The sequence below is a fragment of the Merops nubicus genome, unplaced genomic scaffold, assembly GCF_000691845.1.
Source record: "Merops nubicus isolate BGI_N331 unplaced genomic scaffold, ASM69184v1 scaffold21095, whole genome shotgun sequence".
Lineage (NCBI taxonomy): Eukaryota > Metazoa > Chordata > Aves > Coraciiformes > Meropidae > Merops > Merops nubicus.
Genome location: NW_008611867.1, coordinates 1144 through 15848, shown reverse-complemented (window position 1 = coordinate 15848; position 14705 = coordinate 1144). Strand labels below are relative to the sequence as shown.

The 14705-nt window shown below is 53.4% G+C and overlaps 1 protein-coding gene across 1 annotated transcript; it reads left to right on the top strand.

The window, feature by feature from the left end:
• Window positions 1–1020: 1020 nt before the first annotated feature.
• Window positions 1021–14323, top strand: LOC103773996 (cryptochrome DASH-like; the record flags this gene model as incomplete). The annotated part of the gene is made up of 8 exons (XM_008941377.1): window positions 1021–1094; window positions 2786–2875; window positions 4424–4503; window positions 5690–5749; window positions 6421–6578; window positions 11276–11395; window positions 12356–12532; window positions 14216–14323. Coding segments are annotated over 8 exons (867 nt in total), but the record flags the coding sequence as incomplete, so codon positions are not given.
• Between the last annotated feature and the right edge of the window lie 382 nt (window positions 14324–14705).

Below are 14705 nucleotides of genomic sequence, written 5' to 3'. Positions count from 1 at the left end.
GTCTGCAGTTAAAAATAGCAGGAGGTTCCCAGCAGTCTGGTTTAAAACTTGCAGCTATTAGTTACAGCTACAAGTTGCTCCCTCACTTTGGTGGAGTGAAACTGCTGCTGACTGCGTCTTTTCTGTGCATCCTGACCCTTTGTGAGCTGGGGTCAACAGTCCCAGCTCTGCCCCCTCCCAGCCTCTCGTGCACCCCCAGCCTGCTCTCTGGTGGGGTGGGGGGAGGAGCAGGAGAGGCCTTGGCTCTGTGTGAGCTCTGCTGGGTGGTGACCCAACATCCCCGTGCTACCGGCGAAGCCTCCAGCACAGCCCCAGCCCCAGCCCCAGCCCCAGCCCCGCGGGAGGTGCCGAGAGCAGGAACTCTGCCCAGCCAGAGCCAGCACAACACACAGGGCTTCTACTCTTGGTCAGCCACTAATGCAATCAGTGCTGGAAAACGAGTTCCTTCTTTCTTGTTATGCAAATATTGTCTTCCCTGGTGAGCTAGAAGAGCCCTTCAGCAGCTGTAACCCGGAGGGGAGGGAGGAGAGGTCAGGCTTCCCTGTGTCCCCTGCACCATCAGTGGAGTGCCCGGGAGGTGGCTGACGTGCACCCTGCTGTAAATTTGGGTGGCCCAGCAATAACAGCGATCAGGACTCCCCTGGCTGGGTGTTGGTCACTGTCAGACACCGTGGTTCTCAAACCCAGACAAGCAGCCACAGGGGCAGGGGAACTGGCCACCAGTCCCACTGGCATTTGGGAGCAGGTCGCTGCTCTGGAGCCAGGCGGGAATGGGTGCAGAGCAGCACAGCTGGAGTCAGGGTGGAGAGAGAAACGTGCTGCAGGCTGAGCTGCAATGAAAACTGCTGGCCTGACTCATTCCTGTGCACTGGAGGCAGTAATTCGGCAGCTCTGTAATCCTTGCAGGCAGCCATGAGAGGGAGCCCAGCCCTGCGAGATAGCCCTGGCTCCTGTATGCAACAAAACACTTTGCAGCTGGCAGGTGAAGTGTTCAACCCTTCTGTTCTTCTGCTCACACAGAACCTGGTTGCATCTTACAAGGAGACTCGGAACGGATTGGTGGGAGTGGATTATTCAACCAAATTTGCACCGTGGTAAAGATTTGTGTTGTGAGACTGGAAGCTCCTACTCTGCTCTCATCCCAAACTGAGGTTACCTGTCTGCTGAGTGCTCCCTGGGCGTGGGGATGGACACACTGTGTCTTTGCTGTGTGTCTGGGGTGCTGGAGAGAGCCAGGGGAGACATGTAGAGAGGTGGGTGTTGGTCTCTTCTCCCAAGTAACAAGCTATAGGATGAGAGGAAATGGGGTTGTTACACATGGGGAGGATTAGAATGGACATTAGGAAGAATTTCTTCCCTGCCAGAGTGGTGAGGCGTTGGCCCAGGCTGCCCAGGGAGGTGGTGGAGTCACCATTCCTGGAGGGGTTCAAAAAACATGTGGATGTGGCACTTGGGGACATGGTTCAGTGGTCATGGGAGTGTTGGGTGATGGGTGGGCGGCAAGATCTTAGAGGTCTTTTCCAACCTTAGTGATTCTATGATTTTATAGTTTACTGAATACCGTGGGGCAAGTCACCTCACTGCCATTCTGTTTTCCTGTGGGGTGAAGAGACACTTCTGATTACCCCTGTTGCCAAAGCATTTCTTGGTTGGGTAAAAAAGATTAATTCTAGTTAGAGGTTTTAGTCTTTGGTGCTGGAAAGGGCAGAGTTAATTCTGCACTGAAACTACAGCATCAGAACGCAGCTCAGCCTAACGCTGAGAGCATCTGGAGTGTATCGCCAACAGCCTTCGGAGGCTGTTCCAGGGCAGGAGTTCTCGTTTTCGGCTGGCTTTGCGCTCCAGCGGCCGTGGTGGCTGGCTCCACCTGCTGGCACCGCGGGGTCCCAGCACCACCGGCACTGCACAAGTTCTCCGTGGCTTCTGCTCGAGTTTTTCCAAGCTGGCCGTTTGCCCAGAGCAGACAGTCCTGATCTGCAGGCCCCAAAGCATTCCTCTGTTAGATAACCGAGATCAGGCCGGTTCAAATCACAGCCACTCCCTCACATCTCATACTGGCCATTTCTAAGTGTTAGAGCTCGTCAGCAATGAAGGAAAAACTCTTCAGGTCCTTCCTGTTTTTCAAAATTCATTAGAACATCAAATGTTTCCACGAGCCCTAGGGGGAAGTTGCAGTCAAACACAGTTCTATGAAAATCAAGGTAAAAGTAGTTCCTTATCACCCTCTGTGGTGGGGTTGGTGTGGACAAGCTGTTTCCTGTCTTGCACAGCACTGTTTTGGAACAAATGGAAGGAGCTTGGTGGTCTGAAATGCCAGAGCTGGGTTTGATTCCCTAATTTTCCCACCCTGTCTGAGATTTTTAGCAAGTTGTCTTCTGGGGTTACTGGAATGACATGAAGGCCCTGTGGGTACAGGAGCCCTGGGCTTGCAGGAAAAGGAGGGCTGTGAACAGCTCGGGCAGGTGATGTAGACATTTGAGATCCATTTCTGGGTTTGTCATGGGTGTATTGAGTCACCAGATGATCAAAGCCCTTTAGGCTTGTGTGAAATGATTTCTCTCAGCTGGAGACTCCTGTACCAGCCATACCCTGGGGAGGGGGGCATTTTAATTCTCAGACTGCAGAGCTGAAAAGAAGTCATACAGCTTGGCTTTGGGAAGCCAGCAGCAGAGCTGCAACTGAGCAGGGTTTTCAGAGAGCAGCTCTAGACACAGCCCTTCCCCTCCAGTCCCTGGGTGCAGGCGTCGGGCCCGTGGCACGCTCAGGGTGTCACTTCTCTCCCCAGGCTGGCACTGGGCTGCATTTCACCTCGATACATCTACCAGCAGATCCAGAAGTATGAGAAAGAGAGAACAGCAAATCAGAGCACCTACTGGTATGTCCCTGCACGGTCACTGCTGCTTCTTTCAGCTGCAAAGGAAACGGGCATGTCAAGCACAGGAGAGAGTGATTCGTTAACTTTCTCCTTAATTAATGTTTGTTTTTCCTGTGCCTGCTGTCTGGCTCCTCTGGGTTGTGTCACAGCTCTCTTTCACTGGGGATTTATTAGTCTGCCTGTGACATCCAGAGGTTTTATGCACTTTATAAACATTATTAATGCTAATTGTCATTATTGTTGCTGGGAAATTGTGGTTCGTGATTTTTAAAACTGTAAAACTGGCCTTGAACTTGCTTACACCCTCTGATCTGCCCAGATACTGAATTAGGGCCTGGTCAAGAGCTCTTATGGAGAAGCAGGTTCATGTTGGAGCCTGGCCCAGTGCTAGACCTGGATGGGAAAAAAAAACAAACCAGCAAGTCTGTGCAAACTGCAGAACTAGGTGTTCATGTTGGTTTGTTACGTTTGCAACATGACAAGCAGCGCAGTGGTTGGTGAAGCACGGGCAGAACATTGCCAACAATTCTGGCCAAAATACTCAATTCCAATAAAATGCAAATGAGAGATCAAATAACGACCTTTTGCTTGTTGAAGTGTATGTTTGTTTTTTTTCTTCAAAGACAATTATGAGAAAAAAGACTTCAAGAAATGAATCTACACACGTTTTTCCATCTAGTAGCCAGTTACTCTGCCTGCAATTGGGTGCCGTGGTGATCTGAACATTTTAAAGTGATTAATAATTATAAAGGAGAAGCTGTCAAGCTCCCAGGCACTGCAGTCAGTTGTGCAGTGAAGTACAGGCCATGGTGGCTCCACACGAGGGCCTGACTGAACCTCAGCATCACCACGCTGGTTTTTAGCATTTGGACAGTGTCCTGTTTTGTGATGGAGTTTTCCAGAAAGATCTTGCAAGCCTGAACATCAGCTGAGCAGGGTATCTCCAGTAAGCCAGGGAGCTGAAGCAGATCTCAGAGAATCAGGTGCCATCATTTTACAGGAAGCTCCTTTTAGATAAAAATTTTTGTATGGAACTGTCCATTTTCTGTGGGACTACAGAACTTTGTATAGAACTGTCTGTTTTCCCAGCACTTGACCTCAGGAGCTAGAGCACTGTAAACCCAGTTCTGAAAGGTGCCTTAAGTCCCTTACAAAGATTATTACTTAAATCGACACAAAGCTCTCAGGAATGTGCTGACAGGCTTGCTCATGGGGAAATGTGAAGCTGAATCAGGTCTTCACCCTGATCCTTGGAGAATTACATTCTGGTAGGGACAGATGAGAAACAGGTCACCTGAAATTCTGCTCCTGCACTCGAGTTGAGGAAATCTTCCCAAGTGATTGATGCAAAGTTTGCTTCCACTGGAGCCATCTGGCCGCGCGCTAGATAAGGCTTGGGGCAAGAACTGCTCTCATGGGCAGGTTTGTGAAATTGCTCATTGTGAATAAACCTCACGGTGTTAATGATGGGTGCTACAGAAGCAAAACCCTAATTTTGGTAATTTTATCTGTCCCACAGTGAAATACAGACACATCTTTGTATTCCAGGGTCCTCTTTGAGCTGCTGTGGCGGGACTACTTTCGATTTGTGGCCCTGAAGTATGGCAGAAGGATTTTCTCATCAGGAGGTGTGTATGGGTCAGCATATTGGGAGAGGAGAGGTACAGACTTAGCACAGGAAAGTAAGAGCAGACGCTGTTGGCGTTGTCTTGGACAAACATTCTCATAGGACTTATGTCACCACCCTGGGATGTTGCTGAGGACTTGCTGTTAGCACAGAACTACCTCACACCACAGTGCTGGACACTGTGTGGACACTGAGACTTTTGCCCCAAATCTGATGAGATAGGGGGTCTATTATTAACATGTGCCAGTGGGAAACAGCAGCACAATAAGCATAAAGAACCTGTTTCTGGAGACACTCCACCTCTGGAGAGAATCCAGGCTTCAGGCTCGCTCAGGTTCATCAGAGGGTCTGGTACAGAGCAGGGACTGAACCAGCAGCATGAATCCCAAGAAACCAGCTATTCTTTCTGCCTTGCACTACCCAGGAATCAGAGTGAGATTCAGCTCCAGACTCAGTCACTTACGTGCAGGTGTCTACACCAAATGTCTTGTCCATGCAGTCAGGAGAGCATACGGCTGATGCCTGTGCTGGGGGAGCTGTTCTCCACGTGATGCACCTGCCCACACCTAGGCACAGGAGCAGGGAAGTGATTGTGCCCCTGGACTCAGCACTAGGGAGGCCACAGCTTGTGTATGAGGCTCAGTTTTGGGCATTTCAGTATAAGAAAGACATTGAGGTTCTGGAGCAGGCCCAGAGAAGGGCAACAAAGCTGGGGAAGAGCCTGGGGAACATGGCTTATGCCTGAGGGACCTGGGGTTGGTTAGTCTGGAGAAGAGGCTGAGGGGAGACCTTGCTTTCTACAACTCCCTGAAAGGAGGTTGGAGTGAGGTGGGGGTTGGTCCTTTCTCCCAAGTAACTATTGATAAGGCTTTAGGGAAATACTAGCTTAGGCTGGAGCACATTTCCAGCCACTTGTAAGGTCTGAGTCATTATTAATTAAAAAAAAAAAAAGTAAACACCCACAAAATAATCAGAATCTGTTAGGGCTTGAACATCCTCTCTGTGCATGACACACCCCTTGAAAGGAGGAACAAATCATCCTGAAAGCTTTGCAGGAGGAGTGCAGCTGTAACACCACTGAGAGGGCCACCTTCATCCCAACGTCTTGTGTCAGCCAAGGTGCCCCTGGCTGCCATTGGCTGCATCAGCATTTGTCTTCATTAGCAGTTCTTTTTTTTCCTTAATAGGGCTTCAAAGCAAAGAGGTCTCCTGGAAAAAGGACCTTCAGCTCTTTGACTGTTGGAAAGGTCAGTAGAAACTGCAGCTTTGGCTAAGTGTGCTTTTGGTCTCCACGTGTCTGCACGCTCACACGTGCCCTCATGCTAATTCCAATTTACCTGAGGAGCTGTCACCGTGATTAGACCCTGTCATTTAAACTGTCACCACCCAACAAGAGTCCAGCCCTCTCTGGTGTGAGTGTGGGATGCATGGCTTCCCTTCCAAGATTTCTTGGGCTTAAGTTGCTCCAGGGGAGGTTTTGATGGGCTATTAGGAAAAATTTTTTTAGTGAAGGAGTTGTGAGGCATTGGCCCAGGCTGCTCAGGGAGGTGGTGGAGTCACCATCCCTGGAGGGGTTCAGAAAACATGTGGATGTGGCACCTGGGGACATGGTGTAGTGGTCATGGTAGTGTTGGGTTGACAGTTGGACTGGATGACCTTAGAGGTCTTTTCCAGCCTTGGTGACTCTATGACTGAGCACCACGCGGGAGCAGGCCACAGGGTTGATGGGTGGCCAGGCTCTGCCTGGCTGGTGAGACACACTGCGGGGAGGTTTCCCTGCCCAGGTGGACATGTGACAACCTCCCTGGAATCTCTCCCTGCCGCGTTGTCCCACCTCCTCGGGTGGCTGTGAGTGCCTGACCCCAGGTTGTTTGATGAACACCCAAAAGTGTCCCAGTGCCACCTCTTGTCTCCGCAGAGGGCAGGACGGGGGTTCCCTTTGTGGACGCCAGCCTGCGGGAGCTGGCTGCCACCGGCTTCCTCTCCAACCGAGGGCGGCAGAACGTCGCCAGCTTTCTCACCAAGGACCTGGGCCTGGACTGGAGGATGGGGGCAGAGTGGTTCCAATACCTGCTGGTGAGGCTGCGCTCTCGGTGTACCTGGAGCTGTGTGTGCTCCCTGCTGTGGGTGGCCCACAGGGGGACGGCTGGTGATGTGGGCAGTGGGATGAAGGGCACCCTTGGCAAGTTTGCTGGTGGCACCAAGCTGTGTGGTGCAGTCAGCGTGCTGGAGGGAAGGGATGCCATCCAGAGGGACCTTGGCAGGCTTGAGAGGTCGGCCCGTGTGAACCTCATGAAGTTCAACAAGGCCAAGTGCAAGGTCCTGCATCTGGGTCGGTGTCGTTACCGACACCCGAACCCCGGGATCTCTGCCACCCAACCTCTGAGGAGAACGGCTGGGGGGTGCTGGTTGATGTAGAGCTCAACAGGAGCCAACAGTGTGTGAGTGCAGCCCAGAAAGCCCCAAACATCCTGGGCTGCATCAGAAGCAGTGTGGCCAGCAGGTTGAGGGAGGGGATTCTGTCCCTCTGCTCTGCTACCCTGAGACCCCACCTGGAGTGTTGTGTCCAGCTCTGGAGTCCTCAGCATGAAAAGAACATGGAGCTGTTGGAGTGGGTCCAGAGGAGGCCACAAAGATGATCAGAGGGCTGGGACACCTCTTCTGTGAGGCCAGGCTGAGAGTTGGGGTTGTTCAGCCTGGAGAAGAGGAGGGTCCAGGGAGACCTTGTTGCAGCCTCCCAGTATCTCAGGGGTGCCTACAGGAAAGCTGGGGAAGGACTCTTACAAGGGCTTGTAGTGACAGTGTGAGGGGTGATGGCTTCAAACTGGAAGCAAGGAGACTTAGATTAGGTGTAAGGAAGAGGTTCTTCACTGTGAGGGTGGTGAGACACTGGCACAGGTTGCCCAGGGAACTTGTGGCTGCTTCAGCACTAGGTTCAACATCAGGTTGGATGGGGCTTGGAGCAGCTGGGTTTGGTGGGAGGTGTCCTTGCCCATGGCAGGGGGGTTGGAACTATATGATTGTTGAGGTCCCTTCCAAGCCAAACCATTCTGTGATTCTGAGATGGAGCAGATGATCAGCAGTCCTCAGGCTGACACAAGTGCACGGATGTGTTTGCATGGCACCTCCTTCCCAAAGCTCACCTGAGAAAGGGGAATGTTGCCACAGCAAAGCTGCCATCAACCACGGTGTAGTTAGAAAGTTTGCAAGGGTAGCTTTGATCCTCCATGTAGGCTTTTAGCCAGAGATCTGTCCCACTTGAGAAAATGTTCCAATATAACTTAGGTTAACAATGCCCCAAGGCTGGGGAGGAGGACAGCCAGAAATAGAACATAAGAAATCTGTTCTGGGCACTGTAGCCAGCGCTGGCAGAGTGTCCATGCCTTGGTGCCGTGGCCAGGGAAGCCACCCAGTCAAGAACAGGCCAGAGTGTGGACAATAGTTGGATCAGCTTCCAGAGAGCTCCACCCTGGCTGGAGGCATCCTTCTTCATTCTGGTGAGTCACGGGCCTCCGTGCCAGCTGGAGCCCCAGCTCTCTCCTCGCATGCCAGGCAGTGGCTGTGCCAGCTCAGTCAATAGCTGGGCTGCTTCTCCATCCTCAGGCACCGTGGCTTCTTCCCTGGAAGGCCTGAGCAGGCTGGCAGTGCTCAGCCCAGCTCTGTGCCTCTGCTTGGTTGCCATTGTCTCTGGTGATGGAGAGCCTGTCGGTGGCACCGTGCTGGGTGGTGAGAACAGCCTGAGGAGCAGTGCTGGGCTTGCACAGTGACACTCTGCAAGACTTCTGCAGGGTCCAGGTTGTTCAGCCTGGAGAACAGAAGGCTCCAGGAAGATCTTTTTGTGGCCTTTCAGGACTTAAAGTGGCCTATAACAGACAGGGACAATCTCTTCAGCAGGGCCTGTTGTGACAGGACAAGGGGTGATGGTTTTAAAAGAGGGAGATTTAAACTGGATAAAAGAAAGAAATTTTTTACAGTGAGGGTGGTGAAACCCTGTCCCAGGTAGCCCAGAGAGGTGTTAGATGCCCCATCACTGGAACCATTCCAGGTGAGTTTGACAGGGCAACCTGAGCAACTCTGAGCAGCCTGACCCAGTTGAAGATGTTCCTGCCTGTTGAAAGAGATTTGGACTACATGACCTTTAAAGGTCCCCTCCAACCCAGCCCATTCTGTGATGCTGTCCCCTGCGTGCCCTAAGCTTTGTGGCAGTGACTTGCCAAGCAGGGGCTGCATTTTGGTGTGGATGATCCAGCTCCTGTAGTTACTGTACGTGACACTAGAATCCTAGAATCCTAGAATCCTAGAATCCTAGAATCATTTAGGTTGGAAAAGACTTTTAAGATCATCAAGTCCAACCATAAACCTAACGATGCCAAGTCTACCACTAAACCATGTCCCCCTCAGCACCACATCTACATGTCCTTTAAACCCTTCCAGGGATGGGGACTCCACCACTGCCCTGGGCAGCCAGGTCCAGGGCTTGACAACCCTTTGGGGAAGAATTTTTTCTTATTGTCCAACCTAAACCTCCCATGGCTCAACTTGGGGCCATTTCCTCTTGTCCTGTTGCTTGTTCCCTGGGAGAAGAGCCCGACCCCCACCTGGCTCCAGCCTCCTGTCAGGGACTTGTGAAAAGTGAGAAGGTCTCCCCTGAGCCTCCTTTTCCTCAGACTAAACAACCCCAGGTCCCTTTCAGCTGCTTCTCCTAAGACTTGTTCTCTGCACCCTTCATCAGCCTTGTTGCCCTTTAGACATGCTTCATCCCCTCAGTGTCCTTCTTGTAGGGAGGAGTCCAAAACTGAGCCCAGGATTCAAGGTGCAGCCTCACCAGTGCTGGGTCCAGGGGTATGATCTCTGCCCTAGTCCTGCTGGCCACACTAGTGCTGACACAAGCCAGGATGCTGGTGACCTTCCTGGCCACCTGGGCACACACTGGCACGTATCCAGCCAGCTGTTGACCACAAGCTGTTCCTTTCAGCTCGTGTCCCACTGACACATCGCTGGACAGCTGTTACTTTAACCTGGTGGCATCCCCACAGCAACACACAAGGGACAGGAGGCTGATGTGAGAGATAGAGCTATAGAGTGGTAGAGGCCAGTACAGAACTGAAGCTGGCCTCACTTGCCTCTGAAGTCACAGAATCAGAGTGGCTGAGGTTGGAAGGGACCCTAGAGATCATCTAGTCCAACCCCCCTGCCAAAGCAAGTTCACTTAGAGTAGATTGTACAGGAATGTGTTCAGGCAAGTTTGAGAGTGCATCTGACCCGCCCCCCCTGCCATGGGCAGGGACACCTCTCCTCTAGACCAGGCTGCTCAGGGCCTCACCCAGCCTGGCCTTACGGGCAGCGACGTGTGTTTCACCCCAATACTTCCAGCAAAGTGCTTGCTCCACACAAGTGCTTGTGTGTGCCCGTGAAGAAGGAGGTGTCTGTCCTGCACCCCAGGCAGGCCAGGAGACTCGGGCAAGCTCTGTGCAGCCCGAGGAAGCCAGGGGAAAGGCCGGAGCTGTGTGCGGGGCAGTATCTCGGCTCTGACTCGTTGGCAGGGTCAGGCCCCAAGGAGAGGGAGAGCAACAAAGAGAAGAGAATGGCAGGAAGGGGCAAGGCTGAGGGGAAACGAGCCCGCCTCCTCCAGTCCCCCCCGGATTTGCCCTCGCCTCCCACAGGCGCTTCCCTGCTCGGGGTCAGGCCTCGGCGGCACCGTTCTCCTCCTTATCTCGGCGCCGGAGGGCCGGGGGCGCCGGGGGCACGGGGAGCAGAGCTGGCTGTTGACCCCTGAGCCGAGCGAGGGGAAGGGAGCTGCGAGCTCCCCTCTTCCAGAGGCGGCTGAGACTCTGGAAGCGTCGCTGCGCTGGGGGCGTTGCTGTGGCTGAGCAGAGGGGGAGGAGGAGGAGGAGGAGGAGGGCACTGGCCCTGCTGAGTGACGCCTCCTTGCACAGGCAGGGCAGCTGCCAGCGCTCGGCTTTGGCGAGGCGGGCTCAGCCCCCCCGAGCTGGGTCTGGACTGGCCTGCAGCTGGGAAGCTGCTGAGGTTGGAACTCCTGTGCCCAGCTGAAGAGCACTCGGACTGGACCACGCTCTGCTCTCATTTGTGCCCGTTTCAGGAGCCTTGCCCCAGTTTTACATAAGCATCCTTGAGAGCTTTCTGTTTGTTTAGATGCAGAGTAACTTGGCAACGTGCAGCCTGCTGCCTACGTCATGAGAGCTGTAGTGTTTCCCGTAGCAAAGGCCTCTCTCTGCCAAGTCCCTGTCCACTGAGGCTTATCTCCTGATGAAGGTCGATTGCAGCAGGGAAGAGCCTGCAGTGTTTGTATCAAATGCATCTTCAGACACTCTGTGTGGTCATCCTGTACAGTCCAAGTTAGACTTTTCTCCAGTTGGCCTAATAGCATCTGCAGAGATGATTTTCTTAGTCTGTGGTCTGTGGGTAACTGCTCAGGAAGAATTTTCTCTGGTATTTGAAATGGGCTGGACTACTGTTTCTTGGCACATAAGCACTCAAAAGCTAGGGCTAGTTGACATGGCATCTGTCAGATGATGGCAGGGAATGATTTTTTTTAAGAAAATAAGAATCTGAGAAAAAAGAAGCTGACCCCAGCTGTACAAAGCAGCCATGCAGCATGGCTGTAGCTGCATGGGAGAGCTCTGACTACCCCAGCATGGCCAGACTGATTCCGTGGAAGGACATCTCCCTTTGAGATGTGGGGTGGGTGAGGAGAGAAGATTCACTGAGGCTTGGCCTGGCCCTTCTGACCGTTTCCTTCCTCTGTCCTCAAGGTGGATTACGACGTCTGCAGCAATTACGGCAACTGGCTGTACAGCGCCGGCGTGGGCAACGACCCGCGGGAGGACAGGAAGTTCAACGTGATCAAACAAGGCCTGGACTACGACAGCAATGTAAGTCCTGGCGGGCTGGCTGACAACGAGGAGGGCAGCAAAGCACTCGTGGTAGTGCCAGGAGATCGGTCTGCTCTGTGGATGCTGCTGCAAAACCAGTTCTGTCATCTCCTTCCCAACAGTCAGGCAGGTTCCTCGTGGTTGTACAGGAAGATCTGATGTTTACAGTCTGCTGGTGTCCCCAAGGAGGCTGCTGCTCTGCCCTGTCCTGTGTGTTCAGTGTCCCATCACCATTTCCTCTGGCTAACAGGCACATCCCATCAGTATCTCACACAGCCGTTCCCTTGAGCACAGAGCAGCTTCTTGGAGAACTCAGAAGTGACAAGAGATGGAGCTGCTCGCATGGCACCTTAGCAAGTCCTGGGGAGTAGATTAAACCTGTCACTCCTCTGTGCTCTGTCAGGGGTGGGAGCAGATGAATCGCCCCTTCCATTGCCCAGCTAGGGTTCACGTACTGGATTACCTGTTTCCACCCTGTTCCTTGGCTTCATGGCAAGCTGCATGTTGGCTTTCAGAACTTTCACTGGCAGGATTTTGCAAGGAATTAGAAATTAGTCCTAGTAGGGGACACAGCAGTAGAGTTAATGGGAGACAGGGGCAAGGGGCCTTCATTTTGCCAAGCACAAGAGTGTGCAGCTGAGCTAGTCACCTTCGTTTCCTTCCATCACTGGAAAGAAAAAAGGACTTCTTATGAGTGACTTCATCTCCTGATGTCCTGAACAGTGCAGGTGAACTTTCCCAACAAAGCACCTAGGTCTCCCTGCTCCAGTGTCCAGGTCTGTGTTTAGGCACTAATTCTGGGTGGAGGGCTTAGCAGGAGGGGCCAAGACTGATGCTGTAGCACACCAGCTTCTCTACCTGGAAATCGGGCTGCTTTCTTTCAAGACAGGAACGACCTGTGCTGGGAAGCACTTGGAGGTTGTTACGGAGTGGATCCCATCCTGCTGGTTCTCTTTGCAGGGGGACTACGTCCGGCTGTGGGTCCCAGAACTGGGGGGCATACAGGGAGCAGAGGTCCACGCCCCCTGGGCACTGGACAGTGCTGCTCTCTCCCAGGCGGGGGTAGCTCTGGGTGAGACCTACCCACGGCCAGTGGTGACAGCCCCGGAGTGGAGCCGACACATCAGCCAGAGGCCCGTGAGTCCTGGGGAGGTTCGGAGGGGTGGGAGCGCTCCAGCCGCCATCAGTCACACTGTGGGGGTGTCCCCCAGCCAGGGCCGTCCAGCACCTCCCAGAACCTTGGCCAAGCACAGTCTGAGGTAGCACATGCTAAGGACTGTCACAAAACAGTCTTGACACTGCCACCCTGCATCATATGGATGGAAACTGCCAGGCCAGGTGGCTCTAGGGCTGAAGAGTGAACCCATGCATGTTTTGTTTACCTTCTCTAGGTAGCTTTTCTTAATCAGGTTTTGTCCCTCTGGATGTACCTAGTGCCAAATATGAGTGGAGGGACAGGCTATCTCTGAAGGCCTCCACTGGCCTAACCACCCCCAGATGCAGATGGGCAGAAGGGAGCCAAGACTGATGCTGTCTCCACTCTGTTCATGAGGTAGAATTCCTACCATGCTCGAGTGCATCCAAACTGAAGTCAGCAAGACCAGTAAATACAGAGACTGGCCCTTGCCCTTTGCTTTTTGGGTGTATCTGCACTTTAGAATGGGGACAGATTAAGATGTGGATCCCGTGACATGCTGAGACTGGCTTCTGCTGACTGGGCTGCTGTTCTGGGAGGAGACTGGTGTGCAAGGAGAGTGCTCTGTAGGCCTGGGTGGGGTCCATGGTGGTGGAGCTGGAACGGAAGAAGGAAATGGTTGCAACCAACAGTTGCATATCTGGAGGGGTTTTCAGTGCACTGTCTTCCCCCATGCATCCTCCTGCCTGGTCTGGAGTAAGGACACTTTGTGGAGGCTCAGATTTAGTTGTCATACCATGTTCAGTGAAGAATGAAACATTTGGATCCACTTTCCACCTCACCGGGGGCTCTGTGGGCCTGCACTGCCACTGTGCTTCTGAAATGATAATACTACTGGGAGGGACTGTTGACCTGATGCTGTTGAGGCCTGGAGAATAATAGAATTGTTTGGGTTGGAGAGATCTTGAAGACATCAAGTCCAACCGTTAACCCAGCACTGCCAGGTCCCCACTAAACCATGTCCCTCAGCACCACAACTACATGGCTTTTAAAGCCCTCCAGGGACAGGGACTCCACCACTGCCCTGAGCAGCCTGGTGCAGGGCTTGACAACCCTCTCAGGGAAAACATTTTTCCTAATGTCCAGCTGAATCCTCCCCTGGTGCAACTTGAGGCCATTTCCTCTTGTCATGTTGATTGTTCCTTGGGAGAAGAGACCAGGACCCAGTTGGCTCCAACCTCCTGTCAGGGAGCTGTGGAGAGAAGGTCTCCCCCGAACCTCCTTTTCTCCAGGCTAAACAAGCCGGGGTCCCTCAGCTGCTCTTCGTAAGATTCGTTCTCTAAACCCTTCCCCAGCTTTATCGCCCTTCTCTGGCCACACTCCAGCCCCTCAAGGTCCATCTGGGAGTGAGTGACCCAAAACTGAACCCAGGATTTGAGATGCAGACTAGAAGAAGCTCTCCCCTCAGCCCCCTAAACTGAGTATCAAAATACCTTTGAAGATAGATGCCCACACCTTAGCAGAGGCCCTACTTGCCCAAGCCCAAGCCCAGAGCTGTGCCTGCCAGGCCTCCCCTCCTTTTTAGTGAACTTTGGGGTCACATTCTTCTGCATGTTGAGGCTGCTTTGGGATCAGATTGCTCGGCAGCACCAGTAGCCATCTCACTGTTCCTCCTTCCTTGGCAGCAGGGCAGAAGTCCCCGTGGCAGGGGCAGGAGAGGACCCGCCCACGCGCCGGTGCGGCACAGGGACAGGGGGATGGAGTTTTACTTTTCTGGCAAGAAGGCCGCGTGAGGAGCGCTGTCCGGGGACGCTCCACGGGAGGCTGGTCCCCTGCAGCCGAGCCAACGAGGGAGCCTGGCCACAGCAAGGCCAGGAGGGACCTGCCCGTCCCACGTCCCCGGCACAGGAGCTGCCGTGGGTATCTGCAGGTCGTGGCGGCGCCCGTGGCGGGGCCTCGCGCTTGGGCTGGTGCTGGAGCTCCTGGGCAGCTCACCTGCTGCTCTCCAGGAGGGGCTGTCCTCCTGTGCCCAGGCTCCAGCCCCCATGGACAGCGTATGCTTCTCAACTCTGTAAAGTCCTTTGTTTGAAAGGGGCTGCCTAATTAATGCTAATTAACCAAATGACATGGCCTTTCTGTGTGGAGGAGGCGTGGCACCTTTTCCAGCACCTCCTG